Below are 23,535 nucleotides of genomic sequence, written 5' to 3' on the forward strand. Positions count from 1 at the left end.
ATGTTATTTTAAGCCTAAGTCCTTATAAATATAGGATTACTTTAATAAAATATTTCCCTTACTTTTATTAAGTAAAGGTATTTTAAAAAAGTTTATACTTTATATTTAATAATTTAAATGTTATATATTATAATTTTAATATTCCTATTTAAAGAATAAGAAGTAGCTAATAACTTTATTAATTTAAAGCTTTAAACTTTTTTAAAATTATAAATATACCTTAATTATAAAACTTTAATTTTAATTCCTATTATTTTAATAAGGATAGTTTAAACTTTAATTCTTTAAGATTTCCTTTATTATATAAAAACTATTTTAAAAATAAATAATAGTTAAGTTACCTGCCTTTACTACCTTATTGGACCTTAAAGCTTAAGATTAAGGATATTCCGCCCCTTAATAACTTATAAATAAAATTAGGATATATAGAAGTATTAAGTAAATATTCCGTTAACTTTAATTAAAGTTTAACCTTTACCCTTAAATAAGCTATACCTTTTTTATTATTGCCTATTATACTTAAACCTATTTATTTTAGTTAAATTATATTCCCTTTTTTTAAAGGATTACCTTTTTTAAAAAACCTATTTAAATTTATTAATTAATTAACTTTATAATAAAATCCTTTTATTATAGCTTTTAAATTAATATTTAAAGCTATAAAATTTACCTTTTATAACTTAACTATTTATAAAAATATTAAAGATATAAAAATAAAATATATAAATATAGTAATTTAAAACTTCCTATAATAAGTTATAAATATTTATAATTATATAGGTAAAACCTTTTAAATAGCTTAATCCTTATAAAAATATAAATAAAAAATACTCTTTAAATAAAGGGAAATATTTTAAAATATATATATTATTATTTATAATATATATAATACTTTAATTAATTTATATAAAATGAATATATAAATAACTTAAAAATAAATAAAATGCTTTTAGTAAAAAATTATATAAGGAAGTATTACCTTCTTTTAAAATATATAAGGAACTATTATATATATTATATAAAATGCTTATTTTTAAACTAATATTATTAATTAATTTAAAAAGGTAATGGATTATTATTATTAAGCCTTTTAGACTTTTTAAAGTAAGCTTATTAAATAAAAAGCTAATTATTAAAAAACTTAAAGAATTATAAATAATTAAGCTATTATAATTAAAGGATAAATTAATTAATTTATAAATTACCTTATTATAAACTTTAATTAAATTAATAAGCTATAAATTTATATTTAAATAGTAATTTAAAAAATTTAAAAATAATTAAATAAATAAATTATACTTAATGTAAATTAAATTATTAATAAGTTAAAAAAGTATAGTATTATAATTAGCTTTATTAATTACCTTATTATAAAGTATTTATTATTAAAAGCTATTTTATAATAATAAATTAATAATAAAGTATTATAGGTAGTAAAGGCTTAATTAATTATTTAGGCCTTTTAAGCTTAATATATAGCAATAAGAATTTCCCTGGGAGTTTTTACTAAAGTTACCCCATTGCCGGGAGGTAACCTAGGAGGAAACCTTAATAGCTTTAACGATAATAATAACCCCTTTAAAGGATAACCTTCCTATAGTCCGCTTAAAGGACTACCCTAAAGATTACTTTAAAACCTTAATGGAGGACTTAAAGGAAATTTAAATAATAATAATCCCCTTAGCTCTTTTATTAATAAATTAATATATACCTTTTTAATAGCATTTGGGAATATTAGTTTTATAATTATAATATTTAATCCTATTTAATTTAATAAACCTTATATTTATAATAGAAAAGATACTTTTAAATTTTTTTTATAATAAGTTAAAGTTAAAAATTATATATTTATATATATAGAAAGTTTTTCCTTTAATAAGTATTATATTAATTAAATTAGCTTTTTTATAATAGATAAAGCTTTATAATAGTATTAATCTTATTAAAAGTAAATCTATTATATTAATATTATTAATATTTAAATAATTTATTAAATAGCTTTAAAAGCTTAATTTAAAAACCTATTAATAATATATTAAAATATTAATACTTTTATAAAGGTAAAGTACTTTAATAATATTATTTAATTCTTTATTAAGATTTTTAACTATAATAATTTAATAAAGTAGTTTAATTTAATATTTTAAACCTTTATTATTAAATGTTTATTATTTAAATTTATAAAAATAGTTTATTATAATTAGGGCTATATTTTTAAGGATAATAGTAAATTCCTTAATATAATTTAAAAAGTTAATATTATTTATAAAAATATATTAATATACTTTAAGCTATTTTTAAAAGGTATGTTTAATTTAATAAAGGAGTAATTAAAATTAGGCTATTAAAATTAAGGTAAAGAGAATTACTTTAATTTAAGCTTAAACTAATCTTTAAAAAAGGATAAGGAAAGGAAACCTATTAATAAAAAGTTAAATAAACTTAAAGTTAATTTTAAAAATAATTATTAGCTTAATATTATAGCTATATTAAAAAGGATTAATTAAGCTACTATTAATAAATAAAAGTAAAATAAAATTAACTATTAATAATATAATAGAAATAATTACTATATCCTTACCTATTATATTAAAAAGGATATTAATAGGAAGGAGCTTTTTTTAACTTTTAAAAAAACCTCTTTTATTAAAAAAAGGCTTAATAATAATATAAAACTATTATTTATAACTAAATAAACTAAGATTAATACTATTACTATAAAGGTAGTTAATCCTATATAATATATAAAAATAGAAAAATTAAATTTAAATTTTTAATTAAGCTCTATAAAGCATTATATAGGAATTTAAGCCTTTAAAAAGGTAACTTTTTTTATATTAATATAATTAAATAAATAAAAAATAAACTTTTTAAACTAGCTTAAAAGAAGGCTAATTTAAAGTTTAAAATAAATTATAGGCTTATTATCCTTATAATTTTACTATATAATAATTAAAAATATCTAATTAAAATACTTTTAAATATAGGTAGCATTATTTTTATAATATCCTTTTTAAAGGTTAAATAATAAAAATTACCCCTTATTAAAAAAGTATACCTTAAACTTATATTAACCTTTAATATAATATATATATAAAAAGTAAAACAATATTATATAAAATAAATTATTCTTTAATATTAAAAGAATTACTTTATAAAGCTTAGCTTTAAATTAAATAACCTTAATAAGGATTATAATATTATCCTACCCTAATAATAAATAAAGGAATATTAACTTATTTATTTCTTTAAAGATATAGGAAAAATTATATTTATATTTAAGTATTGCTATAAAAATTATATTAGTTAAGCTATTTTTAACTTAGGGATTATTAAGGTTATAATAATTATATTTTAAATAACTATTAAGGTAATAATAAAATAAATCCTTAAAAAATTTAAAGAATTCCTTTTAATTATAATTAAAGCAATAGTATAATAGTTATTTAATTATTAACTTTAAAATTATATAATTAATCTTATAAATAGGAAAACTTCCTTTTAAGAACCCCTTTATACTATAAATAATTATAAATTAAATATATTTAAACTATAATTAAATAAAATGCTTAAAATTAATTATATTTATAAATTTATTATATTATATAAGGTACCCCTTATATTTATAGAAAAAAAAGATTTAAATAATTTATTATACCCTATTATAAATTATTAAAGCTTTAATATTATTATAATACTAATAAAATATCCTATTTCCCTTATTATAAAACTTTAAGCTAAATTTTAAAAGGTTAAATGGTTTATTAAAATTAACTTAAAATTTAAATTCTACTTAATTAAAATTATAAAGGGTTATAAATAAAAGATAATATTCCGCTATAAATATAAATTCTTTAAATATATAATAATGCTTATAAAATTTATTAATATCCTTATAATATTTTAATTTATAATAAACTATATCTTCCGGGACTTTATTAATATAAAGCTACTTATATACCTTAATAACCTCTTAATCTATATAGAAATAAAGGAGGAATATAATAAAATAGTTAAAGAAGTATTATAATGCTTTAATAAGTATAATTTAATAATAATACCTTAAAAATATAAATAATATATATATAAAGTTAAATTTTTTAAATATATTATTAATATTAATAATATTTTAATAGTTTAAAATAAAATTAATTATATTATTAAATAGGAAGTATTAATTACTTTATATAAATTATAGTAATTTATTAAATTTATAAACTTTTATTAAAAATTTATTAAAAAGTTCTTATTAATTATAAAACTATTAATAAATATAAATAAAATAAATTAATAATAATAGAAATAAATAGAAGTTATAAATAAAGTTTTCTTTAAGCTTAAGTATTATTTTATTATAACCTTTATATTTATCCATTTTAACCTTTTTAAAATAGTTTACGTTAAAATTAATGCTTTTAACTTTACCTTTAAAGCTATACTATTATAAAAAGATAATAATAGCAAACTTTACCCTATTGCTTTTTACTTTTAAAAGTTAATATTAATAGAAATAAATTATAAAATATATAATAAAGAATTACTTATAATAGTAAACGGATTTAACTAGTAGTACTAATACTTAAAAGGTGTTTAATATTAAATTAAAATCTACTTTAATTATTAAAACCTGTTATATTTTATAATAGCTAAAGTTTTAAATAGATAATAGGCCTATTAGGTATAGTAATTATTAACGTATTAGTTTATAATAAATTATTAACCTAGTAAATTAAATAAAAAGGTTAATATTATATTAAAACTAGTTTAATATTGCTTTAAAAAAAGGGGAAGTAAAAACTAACCGGTTAAATTAGTTTTATAAAATAAATATTTTTTATATTTTAAAGGATTAATATTTAACTTAGCAATATTTATATTATTAACCTTTAAATAACTTTATAGCCTTTTTATACTTAAATAGCTATTAAAGTTTATTAAATTTATTAAAGAAGTAATAAAAGATAATTTAAAATACTATTTATAAAAGAATAAACCTTTTAAAGATATAAAACTTATAAATAACTTATTATATAAAAAGGGATATTTATAGGTATTTATAGCTATATAATAAAAAGTAATAAGGATAAAGTATAATATATAAATAATAGAATATATAAAAATAGATAAAATATTGGAATTTATTATAAAGAACTTTTAATAGCTTAATATTAAAGCAATTATAAAGGATTTTATATAAAGCTATTATATCTATTAATAAAATAAAGCCTTATAATATACCCCTTATAAATTGCTTTAACCTATAAAGTTATATTATATTTTATAATAATTAGTTATAATGGACTTTATTATTAACCTACCTTTATTTAATAGTTATAACTTTATTTAAATAATAATAAATCCTTTTATAAAAATGGAATACTTTATACCCTTAAAAGTTAAAAAAAAGAAAATTAAAGATTTTATTAAAATCTTTACTAAATATTATTAAAAATTATATAATATACCCCTTAATATAATTTTTAATAAAAATTTTAAATTTATAAGCTATTTATAAAAGGACTTTTTAAAGTTTATTAATATTAAACCTTATATAAATATAACCTTCTACCTTTAAATTAATAAATAAATAAAATAATTTAACTAAATCCTTAAAATTTATTTATAAATATTTATTAATTATAAAATATTTAATTAGGAAGACCTTTTATTAATTATTAAATTTATATATAATAATACTATATTAGCTTTAATATATATATCCCCTTTTTATACAAATTATAATTATTATTTAGCTATATATAATCCCTTTATAGTATAACCCTATAACCTATCTAATAGGCTATATACCTATTAAATAATATAGGTATATAAAGAAGTTAAGGAATAGTTAAAAAAGGCCTAATAATATATAAAGGGATAAGCAAATAAAAAATAAAAGGCTTTACCTTAATATATTAAAAACTAATTAATAATATTAAATATAAAAAATATTAAAATAAAAAGACTTATTAAAAAGCTAAATAAAAAGATATTCAACTTTTTTAAAATTTATAAAGTAATCTTATCTATTACTATTAAACTTATATTACTTAAAAGTTAAAAAATCTATAATTTATTTTATATTTTATTTATTAAGCTTTATTACGCTAATAATTAAATATTGCTTAACCTTAACTAGGTTTTATAAAAAACACCTTTAATAAAATTTAAAGACTATTAAATAAAAGAAATTAAAGACTTTTTAAAAATCTAAAGGAATATAAAGTATTTAATTAAATAAAAAGATTAGCTAACTAAAAGGTATTAAATTTAAAAGCTATATAAATATATAAATAGCATTAATATAAAGGCTTTTATTAAATAATTCCATTAATAAAACTTAGGTAAACTAACGGACCTTCGAACTATTATAACCTTAAATTTACAATCTACCTAAAGAATTAAATTATACTTAAAGTTAAGCATTAAAAAAAAGGGAAATAGTATTATACAGCTAAAACTTTAAAACCAAAGATAACTAATACTACCCCTAAAGGAAAGTAAAGCTATAAATAATTAAATAAGAACAATTTATTAACTGTAAAAAGATTAACAATTAAAGCATAAATACCCAATAGACAAAAGGGAGTTACAAATTATATAAGGCCTAAATAAGCATAAATAGCTACAGAATCTCCCACTCCAAAATAGAAAAGAAAGAAAGATCAAGGCCCTAAAGAACCCTAATAAATTATTAATAAATATAACTAAGTTCCAAGCCCTCTACAAGAGCCCTTGTCACATTCGTCGTCAGTAAATCATAGGGGGTTTGCCGGTTGCCGAATTAGCTTACGCTTTTCTGGGATTGAGGGTATATTCCTTAAGAGTTTTCATCAGTTGAGTTGCAATTTGTTCTCAGGATTCGAAGATATTCAAGTGCTGATCTTCTTAGCTCGTATCAAAGGAGTCGTATTGGAATCGTAACTGTGAGGTCTCATGGATTGCTAACATTAACAAGAATTTAAAATGCGTCTGAAGAGCTGCAAGGCTGCTACAAAGCTTTACTGCTGTTAAAGTTACAACAGTAACTACTACACATCTTATAATTGTAACAGACCGGTTCTAGGAATAGTGCGGCGCAGTTGCTATATTTACACATAGACCCATGAGGACTTTTTGTAGAAGCATAGTATGTTATGATGTAATTTTTGGTGTAGACCAGTGTTATTGAAAGAAATGTAGAGGTTTTCGCCCCGGTTGTGGAGCATATTTACTTGTCGTTGGTTACCTTGCAGACATGTCCACATTGTAAACATCGAATTGAACGCTCCGCCACTTAGACCTCAAACGCCCAGGCGGCGCAGAAAGTGCCAAGAGATGTGAGAACCGGCACAAGACGAAGCAAAGATCCTTATTGTAGAGTTACACTATATCGAGGTGATCGATCAACATTGTGACTCAGCAGTATACGTCACTTTCGAATAAAGCCAACACGGCGAGCTACATATGACCTCATTCTAGGTTACTCTCAAAATATAGGTATATTACAACGTGACCCAGGTTATGCTGCGAACAATAATATGAGCCGTATAATGTTCACTGCAGTGACTTTGACATCTGCGTTGCTTTGATTAGTGCTGATACCATTTCTGGAGATGGAATAACTTAGTGGAGGATTGTGGTATAGTTAGCAGTGACTTCGGAACTTTGAGGTCATGAACTGTATTCATATGCTTTGTGATGTCTTCACTTACATGGGAGAGAGCGAGAAACAAGATAGCAAGTTGCAGCAATCAAATCAGTTAAATTCTCTATACCTTAGACTTCCCAACGGACATAGTTATCCTTCGTTTAATACTGTGAATACATCCAGTACCAGGCGCAAGGATTGCTCATGGATTTTGAGAGATGGTGCTGTCGCATTACTTCGGTCTTTCTTCTTCTTTCCTCAGGTCGCGTATTAGTAGAGTAGATGGACACAACCAAGAGTCAGCTTCTCTGAGCTGACCCCAACACCTGAAGGGTGTTTATATCGCATTTCCCCACATCAACTAGAATCTCAACTTTGGTTCTACGTAATAAATAGCTATGAAAACTTCTACGTTCGTTTGGTTATACACCAGTGCGCTCGCTATTAAACACCTCTGCCTTCTTTAAATCGCGGATCCTGTGTTGTTCCCTTCCTCCGGAATTGTGTGTCGTACCTCTCTTTAGGTAAATGAAACTTGATGCGATCCTTCTTGGTCGCCACTATTGTCTTCCATTTCTCCAAGCGATCTATCGGCTTAGTGCGAAGTCTGGCCAGCCCGGTCAGCTTTTTATTCTTCTCCACGACATACTCCGCCTCGGCAGGGCTAGGTTCGCCCAAATTTAGGTTCTCGATCCCCCATTCTTCCGTCAAATCCATGCCGTCTACTACTTGAATTAATTCAGGCCAGCGTTGGGTGGTAATCAGACTTTGTGCGAAGACCTCCAGTTGTGGGTAGGGTACATTATTCAAGCTTCGCTCAATCATAGACTCGTCGAGGTCATTGACAAAGTACTCGGACGCCGGCATGATGTAGAAACAGAATCCGACACCCTGCAGTTTGAAGTGCGGGTATGTGTGTAGCAGCGACCGGAGCTGTGGGAGTATCTCACGCCATTGCATGTACTTGTCGTCCAATTCCGTGATGGCAGCAGTAGCTGCAGCAAACTGGTCATTTGGTACACAGATATGCCAGTCCTATGTGAAAGATTAGATCGTATGTAGCGTCGCATGGGTGAGGGTCTCACTGTCGGGACACGCGGCACCCCGTAATACCGTAGGGCCCTTCCACCCACGATACAGCAGCATCTGATACCAGCCTCCTTGAGTGTTTCGATGACTTGCAGTACTTCGTCAATACCGTGGCCCGCACGACGGTCGCCGGGCAAAGCTATCTGAAACATTGTCTCTTTCTGCACAGGCAATGCATGCGAAATGTTGTAGAATCTGCGGGTTTAATGATTTGTGTTTGTTGATGTGGACGATGGGAGAGTTAATTAACAGGAAATTCTGTGGCATCTGCTTGTTACTTACTTGTTTACTTACTTGCTTACTTAGGTATTCATGCTATGATAGCAACAGAGTCACAATAGTACGATTTCTACGCTGTCTAGCAGTGACGTCACGTACCCCACCAAATGCGACTCTGCAGCTAACATACATGAGAAAATGGAGTTGGGAATCATGGACTTGCTAAACACAGGCAACTAAGAGATCCTCAAGATCTGCAACCCTGACCAACCAGATAAGTTGATAAAAATAACAATTTTGCTAAAAGTGTTGTTGGTTCTCGAGAGGATCTCTGAGTGAAGGATTGTGGTCGAAAGAACGAACAAGTGATCTTCAGCTGGCTTAAGGTCAGTTGGTTTCACTGCTCACAGCCCGCAGCCCGCCAAGATAACGCGTAAAACTCCATCGGGCGAAAGATCGTAGAATGTGGTCCAAATGATGTTATTATCGAAATGAAGGCCTGCAGATACACAAAGTGCTATGCAAGTTACACTCTCTAGTAACCAACATTGTTGCCAAATTCATCATGGCATCTGCCTACCAAGTTGCCTTCAATCGCCACTATGACCCAGAAAATGGACAAACTTAATAACCTATGGGTTTATCACGCCTCCTTTAGTCCTAGAGCCGAATCCATTCGACTACTGGGGTGATTCGAGACTGATGAACATCGTCACTACATAGTTGGTTGCGATCATAGCTCGTGGCCCCAGCGGTAATGACCTCAAGTTACCTTCGACAGGACTCCCCTCAGACTAAACATAGAAACTCATGATGTAAAGTGTGATAGACAAGCTAGACGGCATCGCAGATAAATAGGGCTGCAATTCCAAGACATGAAGATGAATGAATTCGCTATCATCATCCTCTACATGACAATTACAACAACTTCAATTATATAAACACCTAAGATTGTATTACCAATAAAATACATTTACCACTTACTCAATATGCATTTCACGCAACTCTTCCTTGGAATTGGTATTACCCAAGCCGCACTTAGTGCAGCAACCCCTATTGCCAACGGAAGCCGAGCAGTACCTCATGGCATCGAGAGACGTGGCGATGAATACACGATGGACCAGCTCGATGATCTGGAGGAAGCAGCCGAAACGGCCGAGCTAGACCAGATCTACGAGGGTGTAGACTACTTGGTCAACATATGGAACGAGCAAGGCGTCGAGTATGGTCTCATGGGTGGCATCGCGATGAACCTATACGGGTTTAAAGATCGTGAGACGCACGACTCGGACATAGTCGTGAGTGTGAATTCCAGAGATCTGCTTAGCATGGTTGCGGATGATGTTAGGTATGTGAAAATTGATGTTGTTCTATCCACGTAAACTATACCAACTAACCCTCCGATGCCTAGTATATCCCGTCCGCCTCCCTTGATGGCTGCTTCTGGCGTTGTTCGGCTCTTCGTGAACATTGATGATCAGGAGAGAGCCGCCGACGTTTTCGTCCAAGGCGGCGATCAGTCGCCTCCACTCGATACAACAGAAGTGGACGGCTATAACGTACTCAAGATCGCACCCCTGATTTCCTCCAAGTTGGGGCGGGGCGAGGAGAAAGACAACAACGACATTTTGTGGCTGATCGACAACTTGTCTGATGATGTCAAAGATGCGGCTGATGATATCGACAAACAGAAGAGGATTGACTTTGCCATCGAGTACGAAGATGACGATGACACATTTGAGAAGATTCTTGAGGCTTTTGACCTAGATGAGGATGACGTTGAAGACGAGGATTAAGATGACGACTAAATTGAGGAGGAGGAGGAGGAGGAGGATGATGATGATGAAAAGGAGAGACTTTGAGGGGCTGGGTGTATTGACCTGAGTATCTCAGTGCCGTGACTAAAGCTAGTCAAATGACTGAATTCCCCTTGAAATTATCCCTGAAATTTTGAGATTTTCCCCTCCACACTCACTGCTTGCGCATAGAAGCGTTATTTCGAATTAGATAGTGCATTCCATTCCATCATTACAACCATCGCTAGAAAATAATTAACTGTTTTTCTTGAATTAAACCAAATATCACTTTATACGTGGAATTACCCTAGCAATGTGTCTTGTTTGGTCATGTGGAAGTGTAACAACGCTAGTTAAGTGCTCTGTGCTTACTCAGATCCATGTCGCTGGGTTTGGGGGTCAGTCTGCAATTCATAATTCATTCAGTTTGGATGCGTCGATGATTTAGTTAACCAGGGGTGAGATTATCAGCTAGGTCCAAACTCTAGCAATTGCCATAGCTATATGCTATCTCTGTTGTGCTGCACGCAGAGGTCCGTCGGACTTGACACTTGAAGCCCTTTATACTTTATAACATAACCTTGGGATTGCTACGCCAGAGGTGTAACTCCAAGGAGTCCTAGAGATTCGAGGTGTTGTAAAGTACCTAGTGGATGGTTCATTTGCGCCTTTCCCTACCTCATTAGGCAACTAGGCTTTTCGGAACGCGTGCCGATTCGGTGAACTTGCAGGGTGTACCATGCAATAGAAAACCACAAAGAGAAAGCTCTACACACCTTGGCTGCTCAGCTGTCAAGCATGAGAAGAATTCATTTATAGACGTTACCAAACAGTTGTTGGTGCTAGATGCACTTCAGCTGAAGGATTGGCTGGCTCCCTTACCGAGCACTCCGGTAGACTTGCTACGCCGCGACAGCAGCCGCGGGGTTCGCCAGAGCGCTGTAACAACTCTGTTAACGGACTTGTTGATTGTACAACAAGACAACCATCAACCACACATGATAGAGGCCAACAAAATTGACGATTTCCAGCTGCGCGGAAAGGCGGCAGTTAACCGCAGCTCGTATTTGGCTCGACTACATGCCGTCAGTCGCCTCGCTTGCCACCTCGCTTACATGATTTCTGTTTACATAAGCTTCTATCGTCAGATTGCGGCTGAGGCTGACATATCGAAATCACGTTACCTGGCATGGCAAACGACTGGCTACCACATTCAAGTCGGCCCGGATACGAGAATGTTGGCAGCTCTGTACATGGGTTATCGCATCCGATGAATCTCAAGTCAGCATCATTACGAGTTATCTAGCGTGAAATAGGACTCATTAGTCTAACTGATATATATATAGAATAGGTATAGACATGTTTTCTTAGTGGTCGCAATGGTTGCTGACGGGCTTATCCGTTCAGTCAGGTCTCTAGACGTCATCACCAGTTCGTGACAAAGAGAAGCTCTGATTCAGCCTCACTCATGTCAGATCTCGCGACCAATCATTGACCGCTTCTCTGAACCCGCGAGGCAAGCATGCTTTGCGATAGAGGCCGCTAGGTAGGTCACACTGGGCTAGCTGAATATTTTCTCGGGGTATATAAACCCTATCGCTGTGACGCTCCTTCTTGCGATGATGACTTGACAACGTAGCTACGCCTGTGTTTTAAGATTCGTCCCAAGCTACGTCAACAATCCTCTAGCCTCAAATTTTAGGTACACAAACAATCATTTTTTATCACAATGCACGCCATCAGCAGCTTGACGTCCATTATCACCCTCCTCCCCATCGCTCTAGCGATGCCTCACGGGCGGCAAGTAGTTCACGAATTTGATCTGACCGAGCTACATGGCACCTTCCCATCCGATGGGCCCTACGGCACAGGTCCAATCAACTCCTCTCTCAGCATAAAAGTCACATACCCGGACCCGTCATCCACAGACGGCGCCAACCTCACGACGACTTGCAGCTACGCTTGGCCCGCCAGTGTTAGCCCAGGCCCCATAGATTGGACTGCATGCGAGGATCCATCGGTGGCATGGCGCCTCAATAATTGGACAAGCTCTGGGAACTACCGCGTTGAGCTTTATCAAACGCTGACGGCAGACGGGTAAGATGAAGCTACCTGCTATGATGCTTGCCTTCATATACAACAGCCTTATTCAGAGGAACGCTCGCTAACACGGCTCCACAGCGCGGGTCTAGATGCCTCACACCAGCTCACCGTCGCCCCAGGCATGCCCAGCAACCCCAACGCGTATCTGAGCTGTCTCCAGATGGGCAAATTCACGCCTACAGTCTGCCAGATTAACGGCCCGCTAAGCGCTCTGCCCGGCCCTGTTGTGATGTATGCGAGCGAGGAGGCCGTGAGGCCGAACTAGGTTCCCCGGGATTTTAGCATGAAATTCTCAGCGCTCAAAGAAGATATCTCCAAGTAATCCTGCTGGTTAGAATCGGCAGTCTAGCCGGGGGGAGGGGCATCAGGATTTGTCTAGGCCGGCAAGCAAGAGGAGCCAGTTTCATGTCATTGGATTCATGAGTCTTATGAAGTAGATAAATTTCAAATAAAAGTATCATTACTCACTAGATTGAAGCAATGGAATTATTCCCTGGTCTCGCTTAGGGGGACGACTTGGTCTGTAATGATACTTTAAAGAGCAGGTTTTTATCTTCCATGCCTACTAATCATTATCGGTTTACAATATCTTTGTCGCTAACTGGTTTTTCATACATAATTATACCACTATTTCTTAGCTAGACCTCGGGAGAGAGATTTAAGAAGGTTTAATGTCTCAAACCCTACATCATGGCAAGGGAGATCACGTAGAGTTGTGATGGTAGGCATTATGGGTGTAATTCATTATGGTACACAGTATATACAAACAACGCTGATGGTGCTACACAATGCGCCGCTAACTAGTTTTGGACTGAAGGAATGGTAGTCAAATGATTTTTCAACCTATTGTTGATAGCCTCAGCGTTGATATCAGCTACCTCGTCCTCCACCTCATCCAGGCTGTTTCTCCGGCTGGGGTTCCGGGACACGTTCCGTGATGCAATCCGGCTTTGGCGGCGGGATGATGCGTGATGACTAGCTTCATATGAGCTACGTCGTGACTCGGGGCCGAACCTAGGACGGTTTGGACCCCTCGTTGCCGGCGAGATTGCGGCAGTGTGTTCGACATCTGGTTCAGTGGCAGCGCCGGCGGCGGTCGGTGGGACACTAGGGTGACCAGCTGTGCTAGAGCGACGCGTTGCATTGCTCACGCGGCGACCCAGAACCTCAGCCGTACCTTCTGCTAGACTCTGCGCGAAGGGGGATCGCTTGCGGAGAACGGGGCCCTTCCAGTACACCCAATAGACGGCTGCAACTAGAATGACTGAAATAGCAAACAGGATAAGAGAGGGATATTCGAAATTCTTATGCTGAGCCCGTCCGATATTTGTGTAAAATGGAGTGGCAGGTACAGTGAGGACACCGGCCAAAAAGTCACGAGCCCAACCATTGCCGCCGGTAGCCGAAGCTGAATAAGGACCGTAAGCGCAAATCATGTAGTCGATGGTAGCCATGTAGATAGCGTAGTTGGCAATGCCGATGATTGCTGTAGCAATTATAGGACCAATCCAGTGAAGCGGTGGTCCGGCACTGACGAAGGCGAAGATGAGCAGACCAATAGGCAGCATTGGAGCCAGCCATAGCAAGAGATACATCCTTGATTCGTATTGAGCGTGCTCGTCTTCGGGATGCTTCTCTCTTCGCTTCCTGTTTCGGCTGAAAGATGGAATGAAGATAAGCCATGCTAGCAGGTAACCCACGCCGAAGCCAACAAAGGCGAGGCCGATTTGCCAGCTATTGAAGTCCCATTGTTTGAAAACGAGGCCAAGAGATTGAATCTGGACGAAGATAAGGGCATCAGAGAAACCAGAGAGTAGCGATAAGGAGAGTACAATCGGCTCAGTTAGAAACATGCGGAACGGTCGCAGCCAAGTGTATATAAGCTCCTTGACCGTGAATCGATGCCAGAAGGACTCGATCTCATCAGGACCATATACTTCCTCGCCAGCCTTTCTACGTTTCTTGGCAATTTGATTCATCATGACAGTTGTACGCGTCTCGGGAACTGTAAAGAGGTGAAGAACCTGAACGAAGGCACCGAAGATAAGCTGAATCCAGATACACCATTTCCAGGCTTGACCAGGTGCCAGTATCTCAACAAAACCTCCGACGATCGGCCCGAGCACTGAGCCACCGACAGATGAGAACACACTGTGAGGGAAAGGTGTCAGAAGTGAAAGACGAGCTGGTATATGACGAGCAACTCACATGTATGCAACAGCGTATTGTTGTCGGTCAGCTTCGTACAGATCAGCGATCATACCTAGGGTTACACTACCACCGGCGGTGGATAGACCACCTAGTGCTCGGCCGACGAGGAGTGACCCAAAGTTGGGAGCTAAGACAACAGGCAAGTTGAATATATTGGTAAAGAGCATGGAGAGCTGTAGGATGGGCTTTCTACCGAATTCCTCGGACCATGGAGCCCACAGCTCACATCCGAAGGCATAGGTGATGAGGTAGATGGCAGCTCCGACACGAGCGGCCTGTTCGCTGACACTGAACCTCTCTGAGATACCCACTAAGCCGTTGGAGTAGAGCGATGTGTTGAAATTCATCGAGGTCTGGACGAGGAAAATGACTGTCAATATCCACCATTTTTTCTTGCTAGAGAAGGCGAAGCCCAGCTCGTCTTCACAGTCTTCCTCTTTGAGCTCCCTCTTGCCGGTCTGCTCTTTGGCGTGTTCTTTCTCGACTTTATGCGCGCCGAGGTTGTTGGCTACATTGTGGCCCGAAGAAGCAGAGCTATCTGCGCTCGGGGTTAAGGCGCCCGGCAACCCTCGCTTTTCCTGGTCGGACGCCATTTTGCCAGGCTTGGTGGCGCTGCGAACTCTATGATAAGTGAAGAAACTCTAATGTTGAGGGATAAGAAGCGGCGAGAAGCGAGAAGCTTTCACCAACGCATCAGTAATGCTGTGGGATGATATCCAACCGGGCGGACACGTGTGTGGAGAGGGTCTGGGGGAACAGACCTGGGGAACAAGGGGAATAATCTGGGAAATTTTGGGGATGGTGATGAGGGGGGAATGGGCTATTAATACGATGACGAGGCAGTGGTGTGGGTTCGTAGCCAATTTCCACCGCAAAGTCCTGCAGTTCGGCTGCAAAGTATGTTAATAGTGGTTGTTGGTCTGGTCTCCATGGGGTATGCAGAAGGGGTGGATGAGTTTAATGGGTACTCGGCCTTATATAACAGGCGATGATATGCGCAAAGGTGGATGGAGGAATCTACTTGTCGTTCCACAGCTGTCGCTATGGCCGAAAATGTAAGCACCGGGTCTGACCGGGCGAAGAGCCAGAGAGATCTTCGAGTCGTAGTTGGCCACACCGAGCCCACGCTCACGACACAGCACGACCACGGTCCGACGACGTTTCGACGGCGCACACGTGCTGGTAATGGACCAACAGAACGGGCCCGAGCCTAGCATGCTCAGATGAGCCTACCAAATGTGTCGATCGATCTGACCATTTCCGAAATTTCTGTTCAAGGATGGTTCAAGGATAGTTCTAGGATGGGCAGAACGGGCAAGGGTGCTATGAAAAGAAGCCTTTGCAAGTTCCCACCTGCCCCGCTTGGTGGCACTCCCAGGTTCTCCGTGAGCAGCTACGTCATGGCAGTGCTCCTGGATTGGTTTTTTCTTACTTTCAAGGTAGGTACTAGAATGTCATTGTCTCGATTGTCACGCCAATAAACACCATTTCTACATATGTATGTCCGTATGTATGTACGTACGTAAGTATACATGTAGATACGCATGCAGCTTATGTCTTAGTTTTTTGGACAATGGTTCTGCGTCAAGGATCTTCCATCGTGCAAGCGTAAAGCCCTCTCTCTACCTATGCAAACCAACGTCATCTAGAAGCAATTGATTAGAAATTCGGGGCAGGGTTGGTGTTCCTACATTCCTACATAGCGTGCGTAGTGCGTATCGCCATATTAGTCCCCTGTTACTCCCTTGTCTCTCCCTGGTCTCTCCCTGCCAGCAAGGAAAAGTTGTGGATCAGTCTAGAGGCTTAACAAAGATTGTCTGCCGACGGAAGTTGGTCACTTGGACAAACTAGTCTAGGTAGAATAGTAAGAAAATGTTCGGGGCCTGCCAAGCGACTTGGCTACGTCATTGATCCTTGCCGAACCTTGTGCCGATCCCGGCTCCCGCTAGTTACCAGTACCTATTGGGTATGCCGTGTTGCTCGGCAAAGTTCAAGTACCGAGACAGACACAATCATCTTACATAATAATCTCTTACTAGGATGTAGGTGTCTGCAGCAGTCTTTTCATTATCTGCAAGCAACAAACAGGCCCAAGTGAAAAGGTCTTGTATGCCGCAAATGACCTTAAAAGTTGACGATAGCTCACAGCCCGTATTGAAAAGGCGGCTACAGTAACTCCTAAAGTATCACCCACTTCATTTCAAGTTGTAGAAGCAGGTACTCACATAAGTAAGTATATGTCGCTGCTCACCGTCCTACACGATGGCAATATGCACCATTTCTAAAATCTGGTACCTAGGCTGGTGCCTTTACTAAGTAAGACTGCATAGTTCTTTTTTTTTTTTTTCCTTCACAAAATCAACTCAAGCCTCTTTACCACCGTTCCCAATCTGTAACTCGACTAAATTAGTGTAACCATTCATAGTAGCGCGCGCTTGAGTAGATGGACCTCCCTACTGATTCAATCATACGAATTATTCGAGATCATGCACTAATTAGTATACTCCTCTTCTACATACATAGTACAGGCCAGAAGGATGCTGATTGTTAGCGCAACCCTAAATTTTGTACAGGCCAGGGGCCTTGGCAGGATATCTGTATGAATATACCTTGTAGGCAGGGGTTTTGGAGCAGCAAGACTCCTACCAGCAACTGTATAACAGCCTTGTGAGCAACAGTACTTTCACTCTCTCAGAAAATAGCGTTGCTCTAACAATTACCATCTTTGTGACCGGTGTTAGAACCCAGACACCCATCTTCAGATTCTTCCAAACTATCCCCCTGTCTCCAGCGACGATTGGATACCAGCATAACGTGAGTGGAATTGTATAGATCTAGACTAGGTACTGTACCTTGCTATCGAGGCATACCACTGTAGTGCTTTGCAGACGCGACCCTTCTATCCGACTGAGTGGAGGATCGGCCACCATACATGTAGGGTCCACAGGTGGCCCCCTCTGTTGTACAAGCACCGTTCTTTTGTTATGGTAGAGTTGTAAAGGCGTACTGGCTGGATTTGATGATTACTGATTTTTAGTATTTGCGCGTGGTACTTTAAATTTACCCCTTGGGCAGTACTCGCATCTTTAGTCATGCGCCTTGTGTGACAAGGGCTCTACTGTGTGGACTACAGAGCTTAAAACTTGATTATATTCAGTATAATTCTCTCGAAGTCTCGAGGGCCTTGGTTTCTCATCCTGAAAATGGGAGAAAACTTAGGCTATTCAGGCCCGTGATATTCACGCCATCTAAGACTCCTTTTCTCAATGACCTTTCCCGGTCTTGATTGTAGGTTCTGTCTACATATGACAATCTAACTTTGTGGCCCTCTGTACCTGTTCAAGCGCCTATCTCCCGTAAACTCTGATGGGAGTGGTCTTCTATAAGTAAGTAAAATGTTACGAGAACCTTACGACTACTTATTGTCCGGAGCTGAAGGAGTGTGAGCAATTAAGCCGAGTTGTAATTATCCGCCAGTCTCATGAGAAACGGTTCTATTGGACTCCCCAATTACTGTCGGCACTGAGCTGACCGAGCACAGTCTGACTACCTACTTGGCTAGCGGCTATTTGGCCCGGGCTAGCATGAGTCTGGCGGCGCCGTTACCGCTGGCCTGGTAGTAAGGGTACGGGACTCCATACCTCTGTGGCAGTGGGCCTCGGTGCTAATGCATCATACAATTGGCACGGCTTTTGCCGTTCTTTGCTAATCCTCAAGTTCCAAGGGTGTTTCATGCCAGCTCAGGTCTGTAAGCCTGATATCTTCATATAATGGGTCTTTTTTAAGGTATGTGTCCTTAAACAGTAGGATATCAACATGTTCAGCAGTAACTAGGTAGGTGCTTGAGACACTCATATTACTTCTGGAAAATCTCCTAGTGGACTTATCATTCCAACAATGACCGCGCTCTAAAGTATGTGTCATTTAGTAATGCCATAACAGATAAGGAAAGAAAGATCTTCACTAGCCATGTTCCGTTTATTACCCGGTTTCCCATGTATTAACTTTCTCATGTCACAACTTGTATGTCCGTATACAGTTATAACTTTAATGCCTGCTCAAGAGATCCTTTGACGTGTCTTAGCTCAGCTCTACTGGCTGCCAATGCCCATGTAACTCCGCAGCGGCTGCACGCCCATTCATCTCCTGTATTCCCATCTGCTCTTCTAGCTCATATCTTGGAGTTTGTGCTCTTGGCTTTTCGGTAGCACTAACAACATCTAATGGTTGAGTCGATCTCTTCTTGCGTTTTCGAATACAATAAAGTGTAACTGCCGCTGCCGCTAATATAAGTAGCGCGCCTAGTACGGCTCCGACGATAGCCCCTATTGTGGTGTTGCGTGTTTGAGTAGTAGAGCTGTCTATAGGGGGGTCGAGGGCATTGGTAGAGGCAGGTGTACTAGATGCTGGATCTCCAGACGCATCACTCGTTTTTGGGAGTGGTATCGACTCCTGAGTCGTGATCTCGCTACTTGTTGAGACCGTCCCGATCTGCGTAGTCGCGCTGTCCAGACTCGTCGACAATATACTCCACTGAGGGTCGGTCGCAGCTCTTCGCACCGGCACACCGATAGCATAGATGGTTTCACCTGCCCCAATCAATGCTGTCGTTGTTCCGATTACTTCAGCGACTCCGTTAGGATACGATATCACGTCGCCGATGTACGAACTGTCTGACTCGAGGACCGATTGACACGCTGCGTTGTCATTTGCTTCTCGAGTTGCTCGACAAGTATAACCACTGCAAGTGCACAACGTCGTCTTGTTTGTTAGCCTCATATAGTAGAGTCTGGCTTCTTGAATCTTTTCCATCAGTTCATCTTCATACACATTTTCATCCAGGCAATGTGATCCATCTGAGCTCTAGAAAAATGCACTTCCAAGTCAATCGACGCACCTAGGACAACATGTAGCAGAGGTCTGGCGGGAGCCTGATCCAAAGATACAGGCATACGTGTAGCTATCCTGGCAGATCCCGGGCGAGTAATAATATCCATCGAGTGGCGTGAAATTAGACGGAAAACAACCTTCAGACGTATCACCTCGTTCTAACCAAACCCCTTCAGAATCCGTCGCTAGGTATATAGAGCTGCATCTTGCGCTGCTAGTAGGCTTGTAGTTGGTAGTAAGCGGTCCCAGGTTTGTCATGTCGAGATGTTCTAAAAGTGCTGGATAGGTGATCACATGGAGTCAGGTGGAGTTGACTGTGAGAATGATTGCCACTGAAATTCTACCGCGCACGCTTGCGCATTTAAAGAAGATGCATAGTCTTGAGCTTGCTAGGGAGATGACACACCGTAACACCATCATGACACGAAGGATCTATTATGCCATCGAGTTTTCTGAATCCCTACGAAACACCAATCAAAAGATGCTTACCTATCCAATGTGACCTTTTGAAGTTGTACAGCATTTGATCCTGCCTAGGGGTGTAAGCCTAACTAAGTAAATGAACCGTAGCTTACAATGAAGTGACCCCAAACACAGATCTGGTATGAGAACCGAGTGTAACAGTTGTAGTAGCTATCTTACGTCAGCATGCCTAATGCATGGTACTATTTATTTTGCTTCCATCATATTCAGCTTTCAAGAAAAAGTCAATTATTATATAGATATATTTCTGCTTTAGAGCAGATCAAAGCTGAGCTGGCTTTTTATTAGCTCAAAGCACACAATTATTACGCTCTGCACGCTCAGTATACTATCGCATAAATACAGACGCGAGAACTATACCTTGTGACATCTATTGGGTGTATACTATTAAAAGGATCAGTATGCTTGATCCCCAAGAAGCCTTGGGTAGTACCAGTGGCATATATATAACACTGAAGTAGAGTGTGGTGCCGCTATGCTATGTCCCCAGCGAATCACCCCCATCGCATCTCCTTGGCGAAAATCCTTCAGAATGGAAACAGGGGCTATGTAGATACATATGTCGCCATGCGCCGGGATATTGAGTATGATGCCGGTTTTCCCGGAATTGTGTACTCCGTCCTCAGCGCTTCCTCTTGCGTGAATCCGTTTCCTCGCCCTGCGAGTCCGCACGCCTTAAAAAGTTATAAAGCCCTTTGTTACAAGCCTCCCTGATCTTATTATCATTCTCTCTGTCTTGTAGCTCTACTATCCAGGTATTCAAATAATCGTATTCTTTGTCGGTAAGCTCGCGATACGAGAGGGGGGTGTTGTACAGGACAGGTCCCTTTTCCTTCTCATGTGTCGACCGAAGGTCTTGTAAGGTTGCCTGATAGGCCTGATTACTCTTGAGGTGGGCTTTGACGATGCTTGCAAGGCTCATAATACCTCCTGTCTCTCCGATTGTGATTAGGCAGAAATTAGGACGTCTTTGTTCCGTGTCCCCCGATGTGTTTTCCTGGTGGCCTTCAACAAAAATAGGTTTAATATCGGTAGAAGGGTGTTCTTTAATGGGCTGCCACGTTGCCCACTGGCTTTTTCCTAGCAACTGAATCTCGTGGTATCGTTGCATCTGTCGCAAGACCACGGTTCATGGTCCTTTTCTGATTCCTGAAGAATAATCTTATCTGACTCCCTCCGAAAAGAACGATTAGCCATGCGATGGCGATATTCAGACAGCCATCGGTCCTTCGATGTGTTACCACCCTCATTTCTAGTCTTTCTATACAATGCATGTCGTGGCAGCTCTCCTGGTAGCTTTTTCTCAGCCAGGCAAGAATATTTCCTGATTATGTGGGATATTTGAGATTGGTTGCAGGTATGGAACTTCAAGACCTGAACGAGTGAGGTGGAAGTGTCTTTGCTTCGAGGATCAGGCCCTAGGCGTATTGAAAGCATTGTATCCGTGATAGCAGATTGAATAACTTGTAAAAATGAGTCCGACTGAAGGCAAGTAATTGCTTCAGAGATCGCCGTGCTAGGGCAGATGCGCGGTGTGTTTGATAGTTCTTTAGCTTGGTAGCTTCCGTTTGAGGCAGCCTTCATTAGTATTACCAGCGCGGGCTTTGATATTGATAAACAGGCAAGCTGACTCGTAATATTCCAGAATTGGTCAAAAAAAGCAGCGGTACTCGAGGACGGCATAAACTTCGATCTCGGTCGCTGAACCAAGTTTGGATTCTGACGTACTTCTTTCACCGGTCCACATATACTCCATTTCATCTAATGCGAATTGTGTTGTAAGGATTAACTCGCTGTGTTGCTGTAGGCTCTCGAGGAGACGACGCGCATCCTCTGTGCTGCGACTGATACTGAAATCTGGCTCTTTGCTCAAGACCAAGAGGCTGTCTACATTTTCTTCGGTAATGAATAGGCCGCGGAAATGATACTGAATCGAACGAGTAGACCGAATTGAACCAAGTTTCATTTTTAGTGATTTGTTAGGAAACAAGTTTTGATGCGGTGGCGGAGTATGGTTGGCATCCGAGTGCTGTCGGGCATGCTCTGTAGCTGGCCCCTTTCCTCCTACACGATCACGAATGGTTCCATGCCTGGGATTGATGTCACTCCCGAAGACGCGGATCCCATCACGGCTTTGGCGATTTTTTAAAATCTTCTTCAATTCTCTTTCGACCATAGATTGTAAGTCTCCTGCTCGAACATGGTCGTCAAGAATGATCACAGCACGTACAAGCTCTGAGAATAACTTTGCGAGGTACAATGACAAGACTTTCGGCGCTTCCTGCGGTCCTCTGATTGTTGATCGGTCTCCGATCTCCAGAGCAGCCCCTGGCAACGAAGGCTATTGAATTCATTGACTCGACTTACACGCATTTAAAATTGTGTTGTAGACACCTACCACGCTTCTTCCTTCGTGGCCCGGGGAAATACCAGGGTTTCGAGCTGCATGCGCCACCTGCTCTTGTTAGGCTGGGTGTATATTGCCAGCTCGTTGGCTCGATCGAATAGACCATTAACCCGGCCGATTAGGTCCTGTCTCCAGGATTCCGGTTTCGATCGTATGTCGTCGTTCTTGAGCAATGCGTCGAACTTGCTGTACCCACGCACTTGAATATCTCAAAAAGGTTTTTCATGAACAGTGGGCCAGGGACTATCTTGAGCCTTGAGGACGATATCATCGCTCAGATGTACAAGCTGGGTCACTGTCGTCATAATGTCATAGGGAAGGTAATGAAATGAAGAGTGTTGCTATGACATTCTTGGATGTTGAATGATAAATCGCCGCTACCAAAGGGCGATATTTAAGCAGGTATATGGCCATCGTGAACGGCTTGGACAAACATAGAGGCTGGCAAAGTGATGTTGGTTCCAATGTGCAGCTTAGGATCTTAACTAGCCTAGGTCGGCGTGCTTTTCACCAATACGATAATAGCAGGCACTCAAAAAGGAATGGAACTTGTCAGGGCTTGGGTTGAGCTTCATAACTTTGTCGCGTTACCAGGCAGATGGCGACATCGTGTTGGTGCTGACAATGTTACGTCCCTACCAGAAGTCAGCTGGATAAGCAAGGTACCTAGACGAGCACTGCCGTTGTATGCAATGGCAAGTACCTAC

At 38.0% G+C, this 23,535-nt stretch overlaps 7 protein-coding genes across 7 annotated transcripts; 2 read left to right on the top strand and 5 right to left on the bottom strand.

Moving 5' to 3' along the window:
• Positions 1–7,748: 7,748 nt before the first annotated feature.
• Positions 7,749–9,103, bottom strand: F5B22DRAFT_381800 (uncharacterized protein). The gene is made up of 2 exons (XM_047971284.1): positions 8,716–9,103; positions 7,749–8,665 (listed from the first exon to the last, which is right to left on the bottom strand). The coding sequence occupies exons 1-2, from the start codon at positions 8,869–8,871 to the stop codon at positions 8,075–8,077; spliced, it is 747 nt and encodes a 248-aa protein (XP_047827701.1). The 5' UTR covers positions 8,872–9,103; the 3' UTR covers positions 7,749–8,074.
• Positions 9,104–9,434: 331 nt separating this feature from the next.
• Positions 9,435–10,970, top strand: F5B22DRAFT_619405 (uncharacterized protein). The gene is made up of 2 exons (XM_047975773.1): positions 9,435–10,286; positions 10,350–10,970. Exons 1-2 carry the CDS (start codon positions 9,928–9,930, stop codon positions 10,732–10,734), a joined length of 744 nt encoding a protein of 247 aa, XP_047827702.1. The 5' UTR covers positions 9,435–9,927; the 3' UTR covers positions 10,735–10,970.
• Positions 10,971–12,264: 1,294 nt separating this feature from the next.
• Positions 12,265–13,119, top strand: F5B22DRAFT_381828 (uncharacterized protein). Its single transcript, XM_047971285.1, has 2 exons — positions 12,265–12,831; positions 12,916–13,119. The coding sequence occupies exons 1-2, from the start codon at positions 12,464–12,466 to the stop codon at positions 13,100–13,102; spliced, it is 555 nt and encodes a 184-aa protein (XP_047827703.1). The 5' UTR covers positions 12,265–12,463; the 3' UTR covers positions 13,103–13,119.
• Positions 13,120–13,560: 441 nt separating this feature from the next.
• Positions 13,561–15,956, bottom strand: F5B22DRAFT_381837 (MFS general substrate transporter). Its single transcript, XM_047971286.1, has 2 exons — positions 15,046–15,956; positions 13,561–14,988 (listed from the first exon to the last, which is right to left on the bottom strand). The coding sequence occupies exons 1-2, from the start codon at positions 15,639–15,641 to the stop codon at positions 13,638–13,640; spliced, it is 1,947 nt and encodes a 648-aa protein (XP_047827704.1). The 5' UTR covers positions 15,642–15,956; the 3' UTR covers positions 13,561–13,637.
• A 2,864-nt stretch (positions 15,957–18,820) lies between these two features.
• Positions 18,821–20,434, bottom strand: F5B22DRAFT_381843 (uncharacterized protein). The gene is made up of 2 exons (XM_047971287.1): positions 19,946–20,434; positions 18,821–19,789 (listed from the first exon to the last, which is right to left on the bottom strand). Exons 1-2 carry the CDS (start codon positions 20,194–20,196, stop codon positions 19,129–19,131), a joined length of 912 nt encoding a protein of 303 aa, XP_047827705.1. The 5' UTR covers positions 20,197–20,434; the 3' UTR covers positions 18,821–19,128.
• A 609-nt stretch (positions 20,435–21,043) lies between these two features.
• F5B22DRAFT_649635 (uncharacterized protein) lies at positions 21,044–21,532 on the bottom strand (the record flags this gene model as incomplete). The annotated part of the gene is made up of 1 exon (XM_047979201.1): positions 21,044–21,532. The coding sequence occupies one exon, from the start codon at positions 21,530–21,532 to the stop codon at positions 21,044–21,046; it is 489 nt and encodes a 162-aa protein (XP_047827706.1).
• A 540-nt stretch (positions 21,533–22,072) lies between these two features.
• Positions 22,073–23,133, bottom strand: F5B22DRAFT_649636 (uncharacterized protein; the record flags this gene model as incomplete). The annotated part of the gene is made up of 3 exons (XM_047979202.1): positions 22,073–22,762; positions 22,852–22,992; positions 23,059–23,133. 3 exons carry the CDS (start codon positions 23,131–23,133, stop codon positions 22,073–22,075), a joined length of 906 nt encoding a protein of 301 aa, XP_047827707.1.
• Between the last annotated feature and the right edge of the window lie 402 nt (positions 23,134–23,535).

This window comes from Xylaria bambusicola (genome assembly GCF_022495145.1).
Source record: "Xylaria bambusicola strain CBS 139988 unplaced genomic scaffold F5B22scaffold_45, whole genome shotgun sequence".
Lineage (NCBI taxonomy): Eukaryota > Fungi > Ascomycota > Sordariomycetes > Xylariales > Xylariaceae > Xylaria > Xylaria bambusicola.

Coding starts and splice junctions, on each gene's coding strand:
- F5B22DRAFT_381800 (XM_047971284.1), bottom strand. CDS start 8,871: ATGTTTCAGATAGCTTTGCCCGGCGACCGTCGTGCGGGCCACGGTATT. Junction 8,666..8,715: donor GGGTGCCGCGTGTCCCGACA/GTGAGACCCTCA, acceptor TCTTTCACATAG/GACTGGCATATCTGTGTACC.
- F5B22DRAFT_619405 (XM_047975773.1), top strand. CDS start 9,928: ATGCATTTCACGCAACTCTTCCTTGGAATTGGTATTACCCAAGCCGCA. Junction 10,287..10,349: donor ATGGTTGCGGATGATGTTAG/GTATGTGAAAAT, acceptor TCCGATGCCTAG/TATATCCCGTCCGCCTCCCT.
- F5B22DRAFT_381828 (XM_047971285.1), top strand. CDS start 12,464: ATGCACGCCATCAGCAGCTTGACGTCCATTATCACCCTCCTCCCCATC. Junction 12,832..12,915: donor CAAACGCTGACGGCAGACGG/GTAAGATGAAGC, acceptor ACGGCTCCACAG/CGCGGGTCTAGATGCCTCAC.
- F5B22DRAFT_381837 (XM_047971286.1), bottom strand. CDS start 15,641: ATGGCGTCCGACCAGGAAAAGCGAGGGTTGCCGGGCGCCTTAACCCCG. Junction 14,989..15,045: donor CAATACGCTGTTGCATACAT/GTGAGTTGCTCG, acceptor TTTCCCTCACAG/TGTGTTCTCATCTGTCGGTG.
- F5B22DRAFT_381843 (XM_047971287.1), bottom strand. CDS start 20,196: ATGACAAACCTGGGACCGCTTACTACCAACTACAAGCCTACTAGCAGC. Junction 19,790..19,945: donor TCTGCTACATGTTGTCCTAG/GTGCGTCGATTG, acceptor GTGCACTTGCAG/TGGTTATACTTGTCGAGCAA.